Below are 24,346 nucleotides of genomic sequence, written 5' to 3'. Positions count from 1 at the left end.
AGAATCCACTTCTATTTTAAAGATGATTTTAACCTCTTTAAAAAAACACATTATATCTTCAAGCACCAAAACAGGGAATTTAAAATAATCATTCAGAATAAGGGTTTATGCTAATGCCAGTTAATTATATAATATTAATGTTACATAAATACATTAACTTCTATGTTTGAAGTCAAGGACAAGAATTGCCCTCTGCACAAAATTATGTGATAATTTCTCCCTCTTCTTTCCTGTCTATAAAGTGGGATTAATAATATTTACCTTTAAGAAACAAAGTCATAATTTATAGTCTGCTGACAGAAATGAAAGTCTTTGTTATAGCTTGGGGCCTGGTAATTGCAAACCAAAAGTGTGTTTTCAAAAATTGGATAAACATGTAGCAGTAGTCCTTAAACTGAACTAATTTGACTCAGGGTTTAAAATGGGATTTTAGGGAATGTAAATACCCTGCTGGGTAGCTAGGCTTTAAAATATCTGCTGCATCTTTCAAATTTTCTCTTCAAGGGTGAAGAAGGTTCTGAGGATGAGAGAAAAAGTGCACCCAAATAAACAAAGCCAAACTCATTAGTCTTATGGAGAGTGGAGTGAGTGGATTAGCAACTGCTTCGATCTTTAAAAGTGACACAAAAACAGTGCATTCCTTAATGAGCTAGGGGTAGCAGGTATAGGATAGAGAGGGTGGGGCTTCTTAAACTCTATGACGATCCGGCAATTTTTATAAGTTCATCATGAGCAGGTGCCAAGCTCAACCACCCCTTTAGGAAGATTTCTCACGTAGCAGCTGAAAAGGGGGAGCTAAGATTGGGTGGCTGGGGAACTGGCTATATCTCTTGTGAGCACTTCCTCTGACTCAGATTGATTCTTGGGTAAATAAAACTATCACCACGCAGAAAATTAAAGACGTGTTTATAATTGATAAAGGGATTTTGTACAGGAGCAGGGAGAACTCTGGCATAAAGGTAGAGGGATATTTGATTTTTTAAAAATGTCATGTTTCAATTGCTGTAGATCAAAGGATATACTTGCCAGGCAAGAATAGGAATCATTAAGTCTGTGATCCAAAGTCAGCCTCTGCACCGTCTCAAAGAGGGAAGCGTGGTCAAAGTTACAGGGGTTGGAAGAGATAAATTCATCCATGCCGTGCTTTTGAGCTCTATCTGCGTCTGTTCATTTACACATGTAGAGAGAGACACAATTTAGAGAAACACATCACATTTTTTTTTGACATTTCAGATTCACAGGATTCACTAGGCATTGTGAACATCAGCTGCCTCCCTGCTGCCCCCCACCAATGTCCCAAAGATAGTCTTTGACCCACCCCCCATTGTCAACTTGCATCACTTACTGGTGAGTTTACTGCATTTAGGCAAAAATATATTGGCATCAATATGTTTATCAAATGATCACAATTCCAGTGCCTCCATGTTGCTCTTTATAGCTATGCATGAGATCGTAACTTCGCCTGCATTTCACCGAACACTGAAAGCAGATCGGGTCTTTGCTGAGAGCGGGCTAGCTAGCTTTGCAGGTTTATAATAGATTCTGCCATTCCAGTGGTTGTGTCTAGAGCAATTTCTCAGTGCTTATTGGAATTATCTAGAAAAAGGCTTATGCTGGTTTTCAGCAGAGTGACAATATTTGTGTCATTCCCTTCCAAATTTTCATTGCCAATTTGGTGTCATGAAAGGTTTGACTCCCAACCCTCCAAAATTAAAAGTTTTTTTTTTTTTTTTTTTTTTTTTTTTTTTTTTTTTTTTAAAGATTGAAACCAGGAGAGTAACTTAAATGAGAATTTAGTGCTGGATAGGCAAGGATGTTGCCTTGTGGGGCACATACTCCATTAGCAAAGCTTATGAAACAGACAAACAGAAACTGCCCTGTGAGGGCTGCGGTCTGCCACTTATTGTGAGTTAATAGTCTCCTTGTATTCACACTTTTCCATGCAGGGTGAAGGCTGTAGGCAAAACCTCCTAAGGGCTAACTAATTAATCTCAACATGTGTAACTAAAATAGGCTATCCTTAGCTGGCAAAATAACTCAGAGAATTCAGCTCAAGTGCCACCAAGAAAATCCTAAAGAGGTAGGAATGAAGGTCTTTCATGGGAAAGAGATCAGCTCACTCTACATCACTCACTCTCCTGCTATCCAGACTACAATTAGAGGGAATCTCAGAGCAAAATCAAGCAAGATTTTATTTATCTCTTCACATGCAACATTTTACTGGGATCCAGGGACCTGCCAGGAACCAGCAAAACAATCAGGGCAAAGGGAAAATTGATTTCTGACTTGAGAGGGTATTTGAATAATATTTTCCTATGTGGCCTCTATCCCAGGGAGTTTTTTTTTTCCCTCCCATGCTCAGGGTATGCCTGTGAGCTTGGTTTGTGGCAGCAGTGTGACTTTAACACCCTGACTTCTCAGTGATTTCTGCTGTCATTTGAACAAAAATGCATAGCTTGTCAGCTCTACCCTTCCTAGCGTGGGGTTTTTAAAATCTCTGACATTTTTGCATAGGAGTAGTGAGTGGTCAGTGTTTGAATAAGATGTGTTGTTTATGCCCAAGACACACAGAAGCCATGTCTCTAGAAGGCAATTTGAAGAATAAGGTTTTTACATCCATTAAGATGATAAAGCAAAGGCTTTTGGAAAAGATATTGTGTGTGAAGAAATTATGTTAGATGATCCACAAGAGCACTCCTTGCTGTATTAGCTGCCTCAGAATCATCCTTGGGGGAGAGCTTAGAACTTGGGGTTGGGGCATGATCTATGGACTTTCTTTTGCTTCAGGATCATCAGGACAATGGAGCTTAGGGGCAGGGGGAGCTGGCTGTTTGGGGGTGTGGATGTGCTACGACAAGCAAGTGTCTTGCACTTCTTCCTACTTGGGGTCCCTACTGGTGTAAAGACCCTTGTAACAACTGGACAGCCCTTCTCTGCCTCTTTCCCTGCATACTGCCCTCCTCTCTACACTGTGAGTCCTGGGGCGATTTAATTCAGGAAGAAGCAAGTGTGGGGTGTGCTTAAATTGCTCATCCTGTTACATCTTCATGAGCCACATCCACCCCCTGCCTCCCAATTTTAACAGATAGATCAGGCAGCTTGGCTAGCATCAGATTCTTGCTCTCGGATTTCTCTACAGAGGCTGTAAGCTGAAAAACCAGCCAGGGCCTTACTTTGCCGGTTCGCCTCAGTCAGTTACTGCTCTTCAGTTATGATGGTACAACCCCGGTCACTCAGCTTGGAGAGACGGGGGCTCTTTTATAGCTGTTAAAAATATGGCATGGATATCAAGTATCATACTCTTTAGTTGTTTGAGCCTCTTGAATACTTTGCTGTTGACCTGTTTTACTTTTCTGGCTACTCAGGAAATGGTCTGAGGAGGGATTTGGCCCTCTAGGGAAACCTGGACACAGGCTCGCAGTCTCTGACCTGTCACAGGGCCTCTATGACTCTAGCTTGCTGTGCTAATTGCTGTCTGAGAGTACAGCTAGAAAATGGCTTCCTTTTCTCCTGACAGTCTAAAGCAGGCTTATAGAAAACGATGAGTAAAATCAGTTTTTTTCCTTTTTTTTTTTAACAATAACCATAACAATAAAACTTCTTTCCCCTTCTTTTTGTTTCTTCCTTCTCCTAGTTCACATGGAGAATGATTCAGAACTGGAATGTGTGTGGCTTGGAGGGTTGGTTTTGTGTGTGTGTGTGTGTGTGTGTGTGTGTGTGTGTGTGTATGTGTGTTTGTATGTGTATGTTTGTGTTTGCATGTGTGTTTGTGTGTGTATATGTGTCTGTTTGTGTATGTGCATGTGTGTGTGTGTGTGTATATGTGTCTGTTTGTGTATGTGCATGTGTGTGTGTGTGTGTATATGTGTCTGTGTGTGTATTTGCATGTGTGTGTGTGTGTATGTGTGTTTGTATGTGTATGTTTGTGTTTGCATGTGTGTTTGTGTGTGTATATGTGTCTGTTTGTGTATTTGCATGTGTGTGTGTGTGTATGTTTGTGTTTGCATGTGTGTGTGTGTGTGTGTGTGTATGTGTCTGTTTGTGTATTTGCATGTGTGTGTGTGTGTGTGTGTGTGTGTGTGTGTGTGTGTGTGTCTGCGTGTGAAAGCCAGAGGTTGACATTGAGTACCTTCCTCAGCTGCTCTCAACACTAGCTGTTTTGAGGCAAGGTCCAAGGTCTCCCGCTGAATCTGGAGCTCACTGAGTCAGCAAGACTGGCTGGCCAGTCAGCCTCAGATCCCCCCTCTCCCTGCCTACCAGCACTGGCTGGGACTGGCTTTCATGTGTGTAATGGGGGTCCAGACTCGGCTTCTTACACTTGTACGGTCAGCACTTTACCAATTAAGCCAACTGGCCAGCAACTGGCCTCCATTTTTAAATAGTTGTCATGTGCTGGTGGGACTGTTTAATCTCTGAACCTCAGTTTCCTCTTATGACAGATGAGTTGACATTTCTGTTTCTGCTCTGCCATCTCGGACTGCAGTTTAGTGCTCTTCAGGATCTTTGCATACCTATACATAAGGAATGGTATATACTGGAGTGGGGCTCCAACAAGTAAGATAGTATAACCATGTACTTAGATTTAGGCTCATTATCTTAACTGCTCTTAAAACTCAAGAATGCTTATATGGGTGGTTCCCTCTCAGGACTAATTTGAATAGTTTCCCCAGCTTATATTATGAAAAGGAAAGAAAGAAGAAGCTGGGAATGCTAACTCGAGGTGTCAACTCCAAACACCTGAGTTTTAAGGAGGGATTCTAGAATTTTCTGTTTTCTGCTATACTCCCAGCATCCAGTAAAAAAAACAAAAACAAAAACAACAAAAACAACAACAAAAAAACCCCAGAATACAGGTAGTGCTTGGTACATACTTGTCAAAATATTGGGTTTATTTTATAAAAGTAAATAAACCCACGCTTTCAGTAAGTGCTTTCTGTTTATTTAAAATTACATTTATTTGTTTATTTATTTTGTGTGTGCATGTGTGTGTGCTCATGCATGTACTCATGCATGTGCACATGCCTGCCATGGCATGCATATTGGATTTAGAAGACAACTTTTGGGAATTGGGACTCTCGGGACTCTCCTTCCGTCATGTGGGTTCTGGGGATCAAACTCAGGTCATCAGACTTCACAGCAAGCCCCTTATACACTGAGCCATCTCGCCTGCCCAGTGTCTTCAGGTCTTTGTTTTATGGATTACTGTTACACTAAGCACACAGTTTATTTGTTAGTTAGAAGAGCACAGAATTCAGCAGAGGGTTGGGGTGGGATTCATAATAACTGGATTTAAGGTTGGAATACCAATTGTGTGGTATGTGGTATATGGAAGTGTTTAATGTTTCTTAGACTCCTTATCCTCATTTATGAATTAAAGGTAGCATTTGGAGACTGTATCATAAAGTTGTTGATGGGATCTAATAAATGTCCAGAAGGCACCTGATATATAGTAAGCACTCAATAAATATTACCTAGGAGTAAACAGGCAGGTTTCTTAATTCTTGCAAAGCCAGTTTGCATTCAGCTGTTAGTGAGTCATAGATGCCTCTGTATTTATAGCTAGTGGTCCATACATTCTTGTTTCTTTATATTATTTTAGGAAACTGTCAGCCCATCCTTATCTCTCTACTTTATAATTCTGCCATGTCCCTACATAACTAATTCCTACATTGTGCCTGGCTTTTCTGGGTTCCATTCTGATTTCTCTGGTGTCAGAACATATACACACAGCAGAATCTCTGAGCAGGTAGTCTGCCTCTTGAGAGCATTCCATGATCTGTTGTTTCATTGTTAGCTCCTCCAGGAACCAGGTCCTTAGCAGGTGGCTATTAACTGAGCGAGCGACTCTGACACCTCCATCCCAGGCAACTCCCCACTAGCTTTATTAAGGAGACACACACATGGGGATTCAGATGGCATCTCTCAAATCCAAAAGTGGGAACATGTGCTCTTAGGGGAAAATTTTATAGAAGGAAACAGAATTCTAGGTGCAGGTGTCTTTGGATACCATTCAGATTGTCTGCCTGTGTCTCCATACATGTCTAGGACCATATGCATTACATATGTTGTCTATTTTAAAATAAAACACTGCAGTGGTCCAGCTGTTCCAAATTCTGTTTCAAAGAACTTGTGGGCGCTTCCCAAGCAACACCATATAATCATTCTTGCACTGTCCCAGTCTGTTCTCCTACAGCACTGAACACGAAAAACAAATGCTCTTTGCAACTCCATTTCTCTTTGTGCAAACAATGAGAACTGGTGGATTAAAGAAAAAGAAAACTCCAATGTTGGCACCACCAAGGGAAAACAGCCCAGAGAAAAAGTTCTAGAACTCAGGACACTGGGGTTACTGCCTTTGCCAATGTTTGACATGTGTCAAGAGAATGAAAGTGAATTTGAATGTTAGGTTGAACAAAATAGCATCAGGAAGCTATTGAATCTTTGTAAAATTCCAGTGATGTTTGGAATACTGCTTGTTTTGGGGGATGCATACATACTAACCCTCTTTGTTGCTGTGGTTATTAATATGAAGTAATTTTTAAAAATCTAGGATTTAGTAGATTTTTCAGTGCTAACTTTCACCTTTCCCAGACTTTGCTTCAGGAAGTTATCCCCAAGTCTTTATTGGTCTGTGAAGGTCTGACATGTTCTGAAAGTGGGCCATGTGGTTTTGTAGGTGACATGAGCAGGGTGCAATCCAACACCGCCTTCAAAGGATGCTGACTGGCCAGCCTGTAAGGTTCAATTGTGTAAGGGTGTTTAAAGTCCTTTGTGGTGTGGGATAGGAAATTGGCTTCAAGTCAGACTTAGATGAATAAAGTTACTATTGGTACTGCTATGGCACTAAGAAACTTCAGTACTACCAGTGGAGTTTTTACACACAGACAGCCCGAGGGACCCGGGCTCAGAAGCAGGTGTGCTTACAGGTGGATACTCATCCAAACCTTTACCTGAAGTTGGCCCAGAAAAAACTGTGTTTGACATTTAAAGCATGTTTTAAAAACACTGTTTCCTACAGTGCTATCATTTTATGGACTTCATATCCTCATTTAATCTCCTTTATTGAAATTCATGTGAATACTTCCCAAGAGACTACCTGACATTTATGTTACTCTTTAGTTGGTTATGATGTCTGGGTTCAGTTCAAGGTTGATATTCCCTTTCTTTTTTCCTCATATGACTAGAACAATATGTAACAGCTTTCATAATACCTTATATTAATAGAAAACATATTTACATGATCTTATTTCAGAAAACTGTATTTTAGATATATTTACAGTGTATTTTAAATAAATACATTTTGCTTGAATGGATAATATAGTTTTTAAATTTTGAACTAAAAAAAAATTCCCACTATTATTACCACAGCTCAGGGATTGAAAACAAAGGGCAAATAAATATCTTTATTTTGTTATGTTATACTTTGGAAATTTTCGTGGGCAAATGAGAACGAATTTTGCTGCTGAACATAATTATGATAGCTTATTAATAAATTATCTAAGACGGCTCTTTTCTCTCAGGAAACCATTCTATGATAAACTAGAGGTGGCTGTTTTATTTCTGAAATTTAGAGCACACACAGGATCTTGTTGCTCCTGATGGGTGCTAGAGGCAAGAGAATAGCTAATGTAACTTGAAAGTCATCTGTGAACCCCAACTGTAAATTAAAAGGTGACTTTGTATCGTTCTTATATGGAAAATGTGTGCATGTCATATCTGCTTGACAGTGCAAGAGTAAATGTATGGTTTGGACAGTAACGAGCAATGACAGTAGTCAGCCTCGTCAGGAGACATGAAATAAAGAAATGACAATGATTGATGGCAGCTGGCTATTTACTGAGCTTTCTAGAAGAGTTTTTCTTGGTATAGTCAAGGAACTAGGGAGTGTTGTGCCCAGCAAGAGACTGGTCCTCCCATGCCTGCTGTCCTGAGGCACATAGTGGACCACTTGTCTGGGAAACGACTTCATTTTTTTTTTTTCTCTGACTGGAGCAATCCAATGGTTGAGAGAGGATGGTGTCTTTGGAGGCCAAGGGTCACGTGGCATTTTTAAACTACCATGGCAAAACACCATTGAGGGTAAACATGAACATTTATTTCAATGCTAGTAGTTCTTTGTAAGACAGTTGCTTTGAGTAAAGATCACATCACAACAGAGATTATTTGGTCAATAATCTAGAGCCAAAATAATAAGTGGTTTGCAATTTTCCCTATGGCAATTACTACATTTTCAATGAATTGTCCTGCTATGATCATTATAGTCTCAATTAATTAATTTTATATTTCTTACTATGAACAGAGATAAATTTTCTATATTTGAATAATAATGTATCTTACTGATGTGATAATACTCAAACAATTAGGGAATAATCTGTTAAATTTTAGTCAATAAAAATGAATCTTAATTTAATATGTTCTCTTTAGATTGGATTATGGTGTTTGGAAATGTTTGGACTTCGCTTGCTATAGAGTCCTTTTCAGAAGGCATTTACTCTTAACAATAAGAAGAGTGATTTGTAGTGTGGTACAAGGCCATACAAATTAAGTGGATACTGAATTAATCTTTGGTATTGCATTCCTGCAATGTAGTAACTGCAAGTTGACAATAGAAGATATAGCAAAAATCTCATAAAATAAAACTATAGAAAACAAGGCAAATAACTATTAGAAAATCTACTAGGGTAGCAGTGCATTGTGCAAATACATGAAATTCGCTCAGAAAAGAATTCATTCAGTCACCTAGTCATCCATCCTCTCATTCTGGAAACAAAAGTTGAGCAGAGTCCTCAGTCCCACTAAGTGCCCACTCTATAATAAGCTTTTTAGATGCCCCATCAGACATTCAAAAGAAGGGAAAGTCAAATTAAGTATCTTCTGGGAGTGGTGGAAAACATCTGTCTGCTAGCCAGGGGTACATTTATGCAAAATAAAAGAGAAAGAAAGGGAGAAAAAGCAAATAAAACAAACGAACAAAAAAATCAGAAGAAAAGACTACTGTTAAATGGTCAGGAGGAATGGTATGACCTACAGTCTTCTAAAGTAGCATTCAGAGAACTCAAACACATATTTGCCTGCTCTCTTGACCAAATTGTCTAGCTCCCTCTAATGTCAAGTTTTCTCACAACACGCTTTACTTAGCTTGATCCCATATGAATAAAGATATTGCAAACTCTCTTTTGTTAACAGTAGTATAGAGAAAGATTTTTCTAAAGTTTTAAATTATCACTTTTTTCTGTTTTTTAGAGGGCTACATTCAGAGAAAATGAATAGAAATACAGATGAAGTTGAAGAAGTTATTGTTGTCATTGTTCTTGGGGGGTGAGTAGAATGGCATCTGAGAGGAGAGTTCAAAATCCTCCTCAGCACTGTGAGATCCCAGACCAAAACCCTTTGTGAAGAAAGTATAAGGACTCATTCGTGTCTTTAATTTGTCACTGTTGTGTATAGACCATGTACTACAGCTCTGCTTTCAGAATTAATACTCAATGAGTTTTATTTGAGGGTATACCAGTAAGCCAAGTTGAATGAGCTCTCTAATGCTCAAATAATGCATTTACTTTATTAAATTGTAGCTTGCAATTTCAAGTATTGCTCAGTTAAGATCATTGGATTTCCTACCTCATCTTTCCATCTGCTATGGTGTCCATGGTGACCACACCATTGGTAGTTGACCATTCTAATCTTAGGAATGGGGAAGGAGAACCAACAACAACAACAACACATCATTGTGTCAAAGTGCAAAATGATCTGTTTTCAGGCATTGAGCAGTCAGGTAACTGTGGATTCCATGAAACAATGGCATTGCTGGCCATTTCATTGTGATATTCATTAATATTCTTAGAATGAAAAACATCAGAAGTTCCTGGTTGGCTTTACTCGAAAGTTCATTTGATGCCAATATGAAAGCCAAGGAGAGGAGGCAATTATGCACACATGACATGCACCCTAGCTTCAGTATGGAAGCTTACATTTCAAACCTAAGGTCAGGAAAATAACATGAGAGTTGTACTACAAAGTCTAGACATGAGGGAGATTGAAGAGGAGAGAGGAAGCACATTGCAGGTGTCAGATAATCGAGTCAGATTATCTGAGCTGTGCTAGCTATGGGGGAGCACTTACCCTTCAGTCCAGCTAGAAGTTAGCAGGGTAAGAAGGAACAAACCAGAATAACATAAAGACTAGCAACAAGGCTCAGGAAAGCAGACAGGAGTTCTAGCCTAGAAGCTACAGTTCTTGGGTTTGAGCAAAGATTGAACAAGAAAACTTAAAATAAAACAAAACAACAACAACAAAAATCAACCTCCCCCAAATCAACAATAATCGAAATCCCCCTGACTGTTGAAGATTCTCTCTGTGGTGATAAAAACAGAGCAGTTCTCAGCAGCATCCAACTCTGGGGTGCATGATGTAGTTAACAGTTGTTAGTTGAGAAACAGACATTAAAACAACCAAATGTAAGCACTATATTCAATCATTAACCAAATGGCAAAGCTTAACATACCTTCTTTCCCCACCCCACACCAAATGAGAACTGTATTATTTCTTTGTATCATTTCTCTAATACCCACTGACAGGGATAAGATGTCTTTATGAGTAGCCACTTGGCACAATGAACTGTGGCAATACTCAAGTCCAGATTTGGGCGTATCCAAAGTGTGCAACATTGGCTTTAGAAATTGGAGAATTACAAGTATTTGTTTAAAAACAAAAACAAAAACAAAAACAAAAAACAACTTGTGGAACTAGGTACTAACTCATAAAAACAAACTTAACTAAAATGGAAAAAATTAAATCAACAACACACATACAAAATAAAAACGGAAGAACTAAAGGTCTGAGAGGCTGAGGGAACCTCCCCAGATCTTTGCAGAATCACAAACAAATGAACAGCAGGATCTATTGTCCCCAGTTTTATCAATTCCATATCAATACTCCACTCCACTCTTTCTTAGACGTGTCTTTTCATTTCAAAATTGAACTTTTGAAATTGAAAAAAAAAATGCCAACTGCCCCCAATAAGTCATTTAAACTGAATTTGGAAACACCCCAAAACACAGATTCTTAAAAGTCTCCCAAACTACAAAATGTCCCCTTCCCAAGATTCCCTGGAACAGACAGCGGCAGGACAAGATTGGAGTGTGTCTTAGTTTTTCTCTGTCCCCAAACATTTCTATGTGGCTTCCCTTTTCTACGTGGCTTCTGTTGGCTATGTAAATTCTGACGCAGCAGTTACCAAGTGAAGTCACTGAAAAATCATTAAGATCAGCGGCTGGCAAGAATGGGCAGGACTTTCACAAATACTCAGAGCCAAGATTTAATTAGGCGTGTGTAGTCAGGTGTGCAGCAATGACCCTGACCTTTTGGAACTTAAGGAAACCCTTTTAAAATGCAATACTTGATTTTCTTTTACTTTCTCCTTTTTATCTTTCTTTTCTTCCTTTTTTTTCTAGCTAGAGAACCTGTGCTTGTGTTCATTTGTGAGATGATTCGTAAACGAAACCAATACAACTCAATGTACGTGAGTGACCAAGGTTGGCTATTTAGAACTATCCTAGAATTAATATTTCCTTTCTCCTGCTTTGCAGTCCTCAGTGACCAACATAGCTCAGTTTTCCAGATACTGAGGAGTTTCTGGGACACAGGATTGGATGCTACAAGTAAGGGGGCCTCAAGCAAAGGAAGGTGGGTCTCCCCCACACAAAGCTTGACCTCTTAGATGGTTTGAGACAATACAGGCAGTCGTGACCCTTCTGTAGCAAGTTCCACTAAGTCTTATGAGCCCTGCTCAAAGCCATGCTTTGTGTGTGTGTGTGTGTGCTTGCCAGGCATAATTGCCTTGTGACACCATGGAATGCAAAGCCCTGGTCCCCTTTCTGATCTTCCCTGTGGGTTTCTTTATTCTTAACTACAAATGCTCAAGGGCCAAAGAGGGCTGGTTACAGCTTCACTGGCTTCCTCTACTGGTCTCTAAGTCTGGCTAACAGAAGCACCCTGCTGGTACCGTGCTTGCAATAGACAGAATGTGAAGCAGTGTGGAGGCTCTGCTCCAGAGACAACAGAGCAGCAGTAGGGCCATGGAAAACAGCATCACTGGGTTGCATTATCACAGGGCCACTGGACACATCTGGGAAGACTGGGTACTGTACAATTAAATGAGTGTCATTCACATTTTTGTCTGTGAGAAAGGAACCTCCTGTAGTGAGCAATTGGAATGGCTGGGTGTGGTGGCCTTGCTCTTTGAGAGCCAGGTAGCTATGAAGGCACCTCACATTCCCTGAAGTTCCTCCACTCCTAGGCAGAGTTTAAGAGGTCACCAGAGAAGAAGGTGAACTATTTCAGGTTCTGATCAATTTTATAGGCACATATATACTATCTCACTCGTCCTGACTACCTTGTATAATCTATACCATAGACTCTACAAGGATGATCTTCTTATCCCCAAGTCTGACCTTTTAGGATTTCCTAGATGACCCATCTAAGACATTTCAAATAGGGGTTGTGACATGTATTGAATCACTGTGCATTCTGTTGAATCCTCTCTATTGGTTTCCAAAGACCTGCACTTCAGTTTTAGAATGAAATGAATCTTGTCTACATGGGGAACTCTACTCTTGGACCTCGTATATTTCTATAAAGGGTTATCCATCTTCAACAGCATCTGTGGGTCTTTTAAATTCTTCTGTGGGGGGTGATGCTCGAGTTTCAGAACAGAGTCTTGCATGCTCCAAGTATATGTTCTATCCCACTATCTCTCCGTTCAGCTTTACCCTTGGATGTCCTTTCTCTTCCCTGTATTAGTGAAGAAATGCAGGGCTAATCACAAGCCATGGAGCCATTTCTTACTGTAGGTAGATGGCAGAATACAGACATGGGGTGCAAAGTGAAATGACCTCAGGAGAATCAAAAATCATTTGGAAAGAAGAGAATTTTTCAAATATCACTTGAAATAGATCTTTCATGAGTTGACTGGAATGGTGATTATAATTAGGATTTTTTTTCATACAAAGATAATTCAGGAGGGTATGATGGATAATGTCAGTTCCAGATATGTTAACAAAAGGCTGTTAGGCAGTGAGAGTGGAGGACTTGTCACACAGATGCCCTTTATTTAGAAATTAAATAAGTACTGGCTATGCTTTATGTCAGTCAAGATCTTAGAGTGGGAAGCTCAGGGGTAGTTCCTGCAGGGTTATCCCCTCTGCCCTGGTTCCAAGTTCATGTCTTTCTTATTCTTTCATGGTTGTCTGTGTGGAAAGCCACTGAATGTGGTTATTTGTCAGGTTCCACTAAGGAATGCCTCTTCTTTTAAGAAACCATTGGTACAGAACTGGGAGCCCCCACTGCATATTCTGCCTTCCCCAAAGACTCATAGCCTTGTCAGTTAGAAACACCCACAGCAGCAAGACTCGCTGAGAAGCCACTTTCCCTCTAGAGTTTCTGTAGCTGTAGAATTGTGGCAGCTCAAGTTTGGCTTAGGAGCAAGAGTAGAGCCATTGTACATCCCAGGGCCATGCAGTCTGTGCTTCCGGCTCACTGGCCCTGGTTCCCCTCTGCTATCATATCCATGCCTCCTAGATCTGGAAGCCAACTCCCTAGCATTTGGACTGAAGCTCTGAGAAGTCTTCCTCGACTGTCTATTTGGCTAATGCCCTCCTGATCTGGTGAGTGACCACTGTGTGACATTTGCCATGGTATTTGTCAATGTGTGAGATGGTTCCCTTTGGGGGGCTGACTTGTGGGTAATCTGGACCCTCCCTGGGATGCAGATGCTGTAAGAGCAAGAGCCTCATGTGACCTCCTCATTCATATGTCTCCTTGCGAGACAAGTGACCTATGCTGAACGGAGGAGTCTCCCACTGAAATAAGAAACCACCATGACAGTTGGCAGGAGGGACTCACACCGGAGTTATCCCTAGGTAAAGTTGAAGATCTCTGTGCAGAATAAACAATGGATCTGTAGATCTCTTATTTTATTTTTCTTTAAAAAATGAAGATCTTTAAGAAGCCACTGGCTTTGGCTTTCACCTTAAGTTGGGTTTAGAAGTCTTGGGAGAGAAGTGCCCATACTCTGGGACACACGGCAGTAAGACAGGCAAAGAGACACAGGCAAGGGGAGATGCAGATGAACTGGGACTGATTTTGGGTCTCTGGTATTTCTGCTCAGAATGTGATTTTAGGTACGTGCTTTTCCCCCCACTGCATGTGATAATGTCATCATTTATTTTTAAATGGTTCTAAATTGCAGATTTAAGTTTATTTCAAATCATCCCTATTTTTAAATTCCTTTTAATAGGAGGAGACGAAGCAACGATATACGGAATCTACCATATTTGAAGGACTCAAACAAATACGCATTTGGCTGTGAATTCCAAGCTCTCGGCAAAACCAAAAGATAGGCATAGACATAAAATATACATTCTGTTGTTTAGTCCTTGGGAGATAATGTCAAGTATTGCACTTTAAAATTACTTTCATGTAACATTTTGCCCCAAGTTTTGACCTGCATTAGCTACATGCCCCTAGCAAACATGATTTTAGGATACTATATATAAAAGCAACTAGTTTTTCTCATTCAGCTTTGGAAGATTTACTTTACAGAACTTTTTTTTTTTTTTTTAAGAAATGGCTTATTTACTTACAAAATTGTGAAATGGGGGCGTCCAGCTGAGGCACATTTCCTCCCTTGGCGTTGAGCTTCTGCACCTGTGTGGGGGGCACAGGTTTGTGCGACTGCCCAGTGGCCCGGTACATGGCTTGGACCCATAAGATCCGATCCTGCTCATCATCACTTGCAAATATCACCGTGTCTCCTTCTTTGACTGCATTGAAGAAGGCTCGGCCACCCTCCAAACCTGCACGGAAGTGAAGAGCGACATCTAAGCTGAGCTGGGAAGATTTCAGCAGGGTGCGGTCCTTAGAAAGCAACCTCTCCAGCTTTTCCTTGGGCCAAGATGGGGAGGAGCAATTTATCTGACTCCTGGACGGGGTGCCTGTAAACTGCTTGGCCACTGAGTGGGACCAGGGTGGTAAAGGAACACTTTAAGACTGGCTCATTTTTGTCTTGCTGGTGACAATACATCAAGTAGACTGGTTAAACACCTGCCTATGAACATTTGAGTTCTTCCTCATATTGAAAAATAAATCATCATTATCAACACACCACCAGCATCACTAGCACCATTACAACAACCACATCTCTTGGTCCCTTCTTCCCTGAGCTCTCCTCTGTTATTCTCTTTACAGTAAAGGAAGATCTCCACCGAGGCTTCTCAGTCATAAGTGTACACGTGGCACATCTAGGTATTTTGATCAACTGTGACTTCTGATTCCGTGGGTCTGCAGTGGAGCCTGAGACCCTGAGCTTCCAACGAGCTCTGATAAAGTGGATGCTATGGGGCTGAGGATCACCTCTGAGCAGCAAGGGGCTCTCTCCATTAGGCTTTAAAGCCTCTCTAATCAGGCGGCAGCTTGCCTAAAAATTTTGTTGTCAAAGTCACCAGTGTTATTAACTTTGCCACATCTCAATGTGAAATCCTAATTCCACTCACTGTATCACATGATCAGCAGTGGTTGATACTCTCTTCTTGTGGAAACATACTCTTCAATTGTCTTTCAGGAAACCTGATGTCCCCAGGTGCCTCCCAGCGTGAGAGCATGTGGCAAGCTATTCTGTTTTGCTCACTGTTTGCTCTCCCTCTTCCTCCTCCCGACCTTCTAACTGTGGAAGTGTCCTGATGCTCTTCCTGTTTTTCATTACTTTGCTTACATTCTTGATGATGCCATCTGATCCTGAGGAATGTGCTGAGGGTCCTTACATTTCCCTGCATTCTGGAGTTCTTCCTTCAACTCCAGACCTAGATTAGTGGTGGCCCTCTAGACTTTGCACACGAATGGATATCTCAAGTATGCCACACCCAATGCTGAACTCTCAACCTTTGTCCTAACCTTCTTTCCACCTTTGGAGAGCTGGGCCCATGCAGCTCGAAAGTGCAGCCCACAACCTTTGGGCTAGTTTTGATTCTGTCATTAATTTCTCCCATGGATATTGAGATGCTGATGCTACTATCCCTGGGTCACCAGAATGGGGACCTTTCTGTTGCCACAAGTGCTGGCTTCTGAAACTGACTGTAATTACCTTGAACAGTCTCCTGCCTCAACTGGCTATCTCTAGTCTCATGCTCTAGTGTCAATTCTCAGTGTAGAACCCAGTCTGTTTTCTATAATAGGTCATGCTATTTCTCTGCTATTGAATGGAAACCCCAGGTTCTGTCAAGGTTTGTAATCCACAGCAACTGATTCTCTTCCACCTGCAGTCTCTCCTTCTTTTCATGTCTGAGCTTTATATCTGCATGATTATATCACACCCTGTCTCCGCCATGTCTTTGACTGAAGGTCACACTCTTAGGAGGTCTGCCTTGACCTGTCTCCACCATCTTGACTATTTTCTCTATTATTCTTTTTTAAAAGCGCTCTCTCTCTCTCTCTCTCTCTCTCTCTCTCTCTCTCTCTCTCTCTCTCTCTCTCTCTCTTTCTCTGTGTGTTTGTGCCCCCACATATACATGGAGACCAGAAGAGGATGTTAGATCCCCTGGAGCTGGAGTTACAGCTCCCAACATGAGTGCTAGGACCCAAACTCCGGTCCTCTGGAAGAAGAGGAAATGCTCTTAATTACTAAACCATCTATCTCTCCAGCCCTCCGTTGCTCTTCACTAACTTCTAGTAAGCTCCATAATTCACTTTGCATCGTAAGGACAAAAGTCTTGTCTGACTTAACCTCTTCCATTTCTTTGGTATCTAGCATAATGTATGACACAAAGTAAGTGCTCAGCAAATACTTATTGAATAAATGGCTCAGTTTTCAGCAGGTCATTCTCAAGGTCACTGTTTAGGACAATGTGGGTGGACACATCTCTATGGGCTTAGGCCAAAGTCAGCTCAAGTCCATCGACATACTCCAGGAGCCTGTGTTTTCAGTGAGTTGGTTCTCTAGCGAGGTACAAAGTTCATCCCTTCATCAGATATGTACCATATTCCATTAGCAGAGAGCCAAGAGGCTCATGACTGACAGGCTAGCATCTCCAAGCTGACAGCGAAGACCAGTCAGGAGTCTGTCTGCTGCAGTGCTGGGTGCTATTGCTGGTGGCCTGAAGACTTCTCCATTGCGCTCATCATGTTAATCCAGGTATCTCTTTACAAGTGTTTATACATTGTGGGGATTTTTCATTTATAATGGACAGGGGATAGGGGAAATAAATAGCTACTTCTTAATTTTTAAAATTATTTATTTACACATACATGTCTCTGTGTACGGGCATATGTATATGCGTGCAGGTGTCTGTGGAGACCAGAAGAGACCATCAAATTCCTTGGAGCTGGAGTTATATTTCACTGTGAGTCACCTGATGTGGGTGCTGAAACCTGAACTCTGGTCTCTCAGCAATGTTCCTCATAAATGGTATAACATGTGTGATCTAGGAAGGATGGTGCATACTTAACAAACTGGGAACCCAGCGAGCCTCATGGATGACACAATAAGAAGGAAACTTTTGAAAAGAAGAAAGAGCTTTGAGGGATGCCTCTGTCTTAGAAATGAGCATCATGGAGCCAAGACAAAGGGTGGGTCAACAGATCACATGTGCCTACTCTCATGGTAACCTTGGAAATACGCCGCCTTGCTACAGTCGGTAGATATCAGGGTTAACCTTGTTTGAGAGGCCCTTCCCACTGCCTCAATCCTCTTCTCCCCTGGACCCTATTGATGGACATATGGAGGGTAAAATGTCTGAAGCAATGGTCAGAAAGACAATGGAGGACATATTTAGGAAGCATGGAACTCTCACTATTGTAGTCACTCAGGGCGGAGAGAAAAAGGCACTGTTCCCCAATCTTTATTTAACCCACCCAATGGCTCTATGTAATCTAAATTTTATTATTCCCATTTTATAGGTGAGGAAACCAAGTCCTGAAGAAGAGTACAAGTATTCACTGGATACAAAGCTTGCCTGGAAGTGCAGAAGTGGGCTTCTAACCCACTCTGTTTGTTTGGCATCAGAGCAGATCAATGTAACCATGGAAATATTCTGAATGCCTATAATTTTATTGGGAGACTTGATTGCTTAATTGAGAAACTGTTGCCTACTCTCCAAACAATCAGAGAAAAGTAAAGTGGCGAATTTTCTCTCTGAGCTTAAAAGGAACAGTTCACAAACAAATCTTATGGCTGTTCATCAGCCCTCTGGGTCAGCATGCTAAGGCTGTTCATCAGCTCTCTGGGTCAGCATGCTAATACTGTCCATCAGCTCTCTGGGTCAGTATGCTAATACTGTCTATCAGCTCTCTGGGTCAGCATGCTAAGGCTGTCCATCAGCTCTCTGGGTCAGCATGCTAAGGCTGTCCATCAGTCCTCTGGGTCAGCATGCTAAAGCCCCTAAACAGGCAGTTTACTGAACACAAATGTCTGTGTCTCAGTGACTGTGATCCCATGGAAGGACTTCCAGTTACTTATGGGAAATAAGAAGAATAAAATATAACATTGCCCAACAACTTCTTTAATAGCTCGCAAAGCCAAGAGGAGGGAGAAGACAGACCCTAATAGGCTCACCTTCCAAGAGCATCCCCTGGTCTCTGAACATACTGGCTACATTGTTAATTTGCTTACATCTCTTCAGATAAAGTTGGTCAAGTGCCTAGTATATAGGAATCTCCTCCAATGCTTAGGGAAGTATGAGGAATATGCTTGACCTCTCTCTGGTTGATCAGTAAGAACCAGGGATTTTTAACAAGCACTCTACAATACAGAGTTAAGGGGCTGGGTCATTAACTCAGTGGCTATGTTTGTCTAGCAGGTGTAAGACCCTGGGGGCCAACCTCAACATCAAAAGAAAGCCAAAAATTCTGAGTTAGACTTTTCTTAGGACAATAGAAATATTGAATTTCCATTTTTAATCAAATATTACTTGGGAAATAAATATGACTTCACACAGGAAGAGGCAGAGAGAAGCAACTGCTTGTTACCCTCAAGAACACAATCAACTTTCCATTTACATCTTTTGTAAGAAATTACATCTCGTGGGATCAATGTGGAAACAATAGAAGAAGCTTTAAGAATATACATGCAGGGAAGGAGCACTGGCTCAGCGGTTCAAAGCTCCTGCGATCTTGTAGAGGACCCAGGTCAGTTCTCAGCATCTACACAGCAGGTCACAACCATTTTTAATCCCAATTCCAAGGGATCTGACACCCTCTTCAGGCTTCTGTGGGCACTGCATGTATGTGGTGCAATTACATACACACAGGCAAAACACTCATACACATAAAGTAAACACAAATTTAAAAACAGGAGAATATTCCAGTGTCATTCCCATGTGTGGAACAGAAGCTCCCCACCCCCACGGAAGGCCTGACTTCTTCTGTGAATTCTACGGCAGTTTTGCTATAACTGTTCACAAGATAAGTACAAGAAGGTGACCTGGATTAGTCCCAGGTCCTAGCATCACTTTCAGAGAGACTGTGATTTCTCCATTCTCTTTCTTCATTTGAGAATCAGGCTGATGTTTCTGATCCCTCTCACTGGGGGCTGTGATGACCACCTAGCATGGCCACCTAGAAGAGAGGGGTGGGCCTTCTGATAGGAAGGGATGGGATGGCCCTGGTTCCCCCTCACCCTGGCCTTCTGGCCTCCACCTCTAAGACATACATCTCAGGCACAACTGAATTTACTTTTTAAAAAGACATCTGAGTGAAAAAAAAGAAACTTGAGAGAAATCCAAACCACTACACAATGCCCCAAAGGCTGGCTTTCCAGTGCGAAATCTTGTCATTCTGTGATGTTGCATAGAACTGTTTATTTCAAACTTCAGGTTCTGTTTGTTATGAAAACTTCTGGGCAAAGACATGAGTTCAGATCTTACAGAGCCAGCACTCTACAGCAACTCCCACAGCAGAATATAGTTACGAACGGAAACAGGAAAGGGTTTGACCATTTGAATCATCCAGGGCCAGGGTTTTGAGGGGGCTGATGTCCCTAGGTGGGGCCATGTCTTCTCTATCATATATTTTTGGGTTAATACCCCATAAACCCCATCTTCTCTCAAACTCCCTTTTTTCTTTTTCTTTATTTCTTTTTTTTTTCTGTGTATTTTGTTGCACGTGGAAGAGCAATATGGGAGTTAAAAAAAAGGTTTTGGGCCAAATGATGCAGTGTGGTTGGAAAAGCCTTGTGTAGATTTGGCATAAAAATGAACTTCTCCGGGAGAGGGCTGTCGGTGCTTGCTGTTCATTAATATGCTGAAATGATTTCGCACCCCCCACTCGTTCTGAAGGTTCTTTGAGACTGATTTCTATTCAGTTTTCTGGGAAAAAATAAAATGGGTATGGGGAGAGGTGTGAGGGGCAGGATGTAGAATGTGTGCAATGTAGAACTCACGAGAAATATCACCACTTGCAAGGCTCACTTCCCTACATAAGCCCGGGCGCTTCAACGCCTCTATCAGAGAGGTAACTTATAAGGAACACAGGCGGGCAGAGCAAGTTTCTTCCTCAGGTTCCATCAGCTAACCTTGTGTGTTCCAAGACTCTGGCCAGGGGACATCATGCACAGAAGGCAGCTTTCCTTATACACCAAAACACAATGACACAACACTGAGGCCGGAGAGATGGCAGAGGTGGGGGCGGAGGAGTCGACTCTGCTGGTACAGTGCCTGCCAAGCAAGGGTGAGGGCCTGATTTCCAGCACCTGTGTAACCGTTGGGCTTGTACCTGTGAGCCTAGTGCTGGAGGGGTGGAAACTTCGGCATTTGATGGCCAGCCCTCCAGCCTAGCCAATCTCTGAGGGCCAGCTTCAGTGAGAGACCTTGTCTCAGACAGTGCACACGACTCACAGCTGTGGTCTCCACATGCACACACGTATACTTGTATGTACATGGACGCACAGACACACTCCACACAATCTCATACAAATGCAGTCCCCGGTATACAAATATATATTCTTTTTCATGAATATTTTCAGCATCATACAACAGAGTACATCATTGATGTGGTCCCAGGAATATAAAAGACAAAATGTGTGCTTCCTTTTTGGCTTCCAACTAGAGAGTCTCTGATGTAACAGCTTACTGTCTAGGTCTAGCATAGACCAATTATCTGGCCAGCATAAACTTGTCATTGGCTTGAGAGACACAAGCACTTTGTGGGGTCGTGGCCTAGGAAAGGGTGGGTACCTGGCTGGGGATCAGTGTAATCCACAGTGTAGCCATCCAGCTGGAGGAGTTCCTGGGGCTCTGCTTTCTTCTCTCGATAGCTGCACATGGCAAAAGTGTATTGGCTGACCTGCAGGAAGAAAGAGCAGACTGTGAGACTGTCCCATCACCGCTCCCCATCCTCCAGAAAACTGTCCACATTCAACCGCAACCCTGGTCCTCTGCTGTCTCATTCACACTGGATGTAGCATGAGGGTAAAATGGGTTTATGTGTGGAATGCACTTAAGAGTCTGTCCCTGACACTTAGTAGGTACTTGGGAATAGTCAACTACTATCATTACTGTTATTTGGTTTTTATTTTTGCCTTGAGCGTGTACGTGTTTATATGGGCACAGGTGTATGTGTGTGCATGTGGGGGGTACATTTACAAGTATGTGAACCTGTGTTTGGGGGTTAAAGGTCAGGCTCAGGTGTCATACACGAGGAGCCACCCACCCTGTTGTTGGACACTGTTTCTCATCAGCCTGTAAGTCATTGATTAGGCAGAGCTGACTGGGCAACTAGCCCCTCTTAATGTAGATTCTGGGTGGTCTCTCCAGCCTCTCATTACCATTTTGAGACAGGTCTCTGTGTAGCTCAGTTTGGCCTTGAGTTTTCGATTCTCCTCCCTCACCTTCTGAGTTACGGGGTCACCCTATGCACTGCCACATCCCACAACTGCTGTTTTTACAATGACTGGGTTAACACATACTTTTGTGGCAGTAGTTTTATGAGTATTACCTAATATAATCATGGCCTGGCCGGGGCTACAATGCCTATAGATACAATATAACCTGTTTGACGGGAAGTTAGAGAACAGAAGGTAATTTCTTCATAGCTGATAAAGGCTGGGGAGATGACCTGGTGGGTAAAGCACGTATCATGCAAGTATGAGGACCTGTGTTCGGTTCCCTGGAACCCATGAAAAGCCATAGTGTGATTCTACAATCCAGTGCCCTTATGGACAGATAAGAAGCAGACACAGGAGATGGCCAGAAACCCACAGGCCAGCCAGCCTGCCATACACAGTGGGGAACAACAAGAGATTCTGCCTCGAACAAGGTGGGAGTCAAGGACTGACCCCAAGGTTGTTGTTTTGACCTGCACTGTGGTACACATGTGCTTGCACTCATGAAAACGTATGCTCTCTCGCTCTCCCCCTTCTCCCCCTTCTCTCCTTCTCTCCCCCCACCGTGTACACATACAATCAGCACCGCTTTTGCTCCTCTTGTAGCACACTGAGTTTCTCATTTTGTTTCTGGCTACCCACAGCGATTGAAGGGGCACTTGCAGCTCCTTGGTAAAGTCTCCCGTGCGTCTCAGACAAGTGCGGCAGTGACATGCTGTCACAAGCAATGAGCACTCAACTGCTAGGTGCCAGTCACAGCCAGGCAGCCCCAGCCCCCAACGGCATGGCCGTTGTCACTGGTGCCCTAAATGGCAGCCCTCACTTTACTGATATTGGCATTCCACGGCAGAGCAGGGTGGCGCTCCAAGCTGCAGGCCCGCCTTCAGGACCCTGTTGTCACTGTGTATCCAGAACTGGCGAGGATGCTTCACTTTTCTACATCTGGCCTGTTGGCAAGGAGCCTGTGGCAAAGCAGCCTTACCCCCATTTCCCAGCCAAGCTCACAGGCACATTTACCATCATCCGAGGATGTCAGATGCCTGGGTGAAGGACTGCCACATCCCTCACCCTTTACTTCTCTTTATTGAAAGAGACATTTTCTAAGCAGACTTTAAACCCAGCTAGGGACAACTTAGTCACCTCCACAGTGAGACTGGTCTTCTTTTAATAGCAATTAAGACTGGTGCTTTCAGTCCCCACAATATACTGACTGCGCTGTCCCGAGTCCTGACGGTTCAGAGTAAGAGGAAAGAGAATGCTCATGTGGTTGGTTTGTCTGTTGCTGCCCTCTGTTGGTTCCTCAGGAGAATTTTACTACCCAGTTTGGGATTCTGAAGAATGGATGCACTGTTCCCCACATAAGGGGAACCAGGCTAGACTACAAGGAGAATTTTCATAAGGGAACATGAGCTAGTTCATTGTACCAAGCAGAACACCCGAGATACCCTTCTCCTACAACAGAGGTCCCCACCCAGGTCCAATAAGCTGTCATGTCTTTCAACCTCATTGCTCTTATCTGTGCTGTGCCTTTTCTTCCTTAAGTCCCCTCCTCCCTTCTTCCCCTCCTCCTCCATATCCCCCTAAGTACCATCTTGTTACTGGGTAGTTACTAAGATTTCCATACCACGTGTGAGGCCCATACAGCTACCACTCCATCCATCAGTGTGTGTAACTAAGTAGTCCCCATGCATCTGGCACCATCATGCAGCTCGAAGGTGAGTTTGTCTGTAGATGATCAGTCCTTCAAAGGAGTACCTTGGATCTATTTACACATCCACAGGCAAACCCTATCATACAACAATGGGCATTTGCTAAAAGAGTCTGATAGGTGGGGACTTTGTTCAATCTGTGATGTTCTTCTCCACATTTTACAGGGTCTCTTCAAGTACAGCACCAGGGTATTCCAACCTTGGACTGGTCCTACCCACAACAACTTCTCCATGATGCCCCCTCCCTGTGACACTGGCAGGAGACACTGCGAGATCACTCCTGCAGTGAGTTAGAGCGGTTGTTTCACCCGGCAGTAGGAGACAGGGTAGAGTTTATCAATGAGATCAGCGCATTGATATGCACTTTAGGTTCCAAACATACCACAACCAAAGGGTGTGACTTCAAGAGGCGGGTTTCTACCACTCTTGAACCCTTTACTGGGTCCTTCCCCGGTTCAGTCGCTCCTTTCCTGCAGTCTGCTGCTGCCCTCTTCTGGCAGTACTGGTGACGTGCCCTGCACACTGAGGCAGAGAGGTTTGGCAAAGAAACCAAACCCAATTAAACAAACCTGAGTTGGCTCAGTGGGAGCGTTTTCTTCTTTAGGGTTTGACAATTTAGGATTCAAAGGAGGGGAGAATATCCTTGGAATAATTCCAATTATTGTGTGTTTTAGATGAACCTTAGTTTTTCTAGAATGCCTTGAGGTCACCCAGGAGCTAACAAAGATTTGGGGACTTAAATTTTTTTAAAGCAGCCACATCATACTAATAG

At 42.5% G+C, this 24,346-nt stretch overlaps 1 protein-coding gene across 13 annotated transcripts in view; it reads right to left on the bottom strand.

The window, feature by feature from the left end:
* The window catches only part of Cadps (calcium dependent secretion activator), a 445,492-nt gene that overhangs the window by 137,186 nt on the left and 283,960 nt on the right, over positions 1-24,346 (bottom strand). For 12 of the 13 annotated variants that reach the window (XM_052734120.1, XM_052734114.1, XM_052734116.1 and 9 more), the window contains exons 10-12: positions 21,219-21,327; positions 14,640-14,852; positions 1,027-1,163 (exon numbers count right to left, since the gene is read on the bottom strand). In XM_052734120.1, coding sequence (XP_052590080.1) covers positions 1,027-1,163; positions 14,640-14,852; positions 21,219-21,327 — 459 coding nt within the window. Of the gene's footprint in view, positions 1-1,026; positions 1,164-10,033; positions 10,132-14,639; positions 14,853-21,218; positions 21,328-24,346 lie in introns of those variants that run through there. The other variant, XM_052734121.1, reaches the window with a different exon arrangement.

This window comes from Peromyscus californicus, unplaced genomic scaffold, assembly GCF_007827085.1.
Source record: "Peromyscus californicus insignis strain IS unplaced genomic scaffold, ASM782708v3 Scaffold_12__1_contigs__length_115047231, whole genome shotgun sequence".
In the NCBI taxonomy this organism is placed as follows: Eukaryota; Metazoa; Chordata; class Mammalia; order Rodentia; family Cricetidae; genus Peromyscus; species Peromyscus californicus.
The sequence above is the reverse complement of the archived record's forward strand: the minus strand, read 5'-3'. Positions and strand labels throughout refer to the sequence as shown.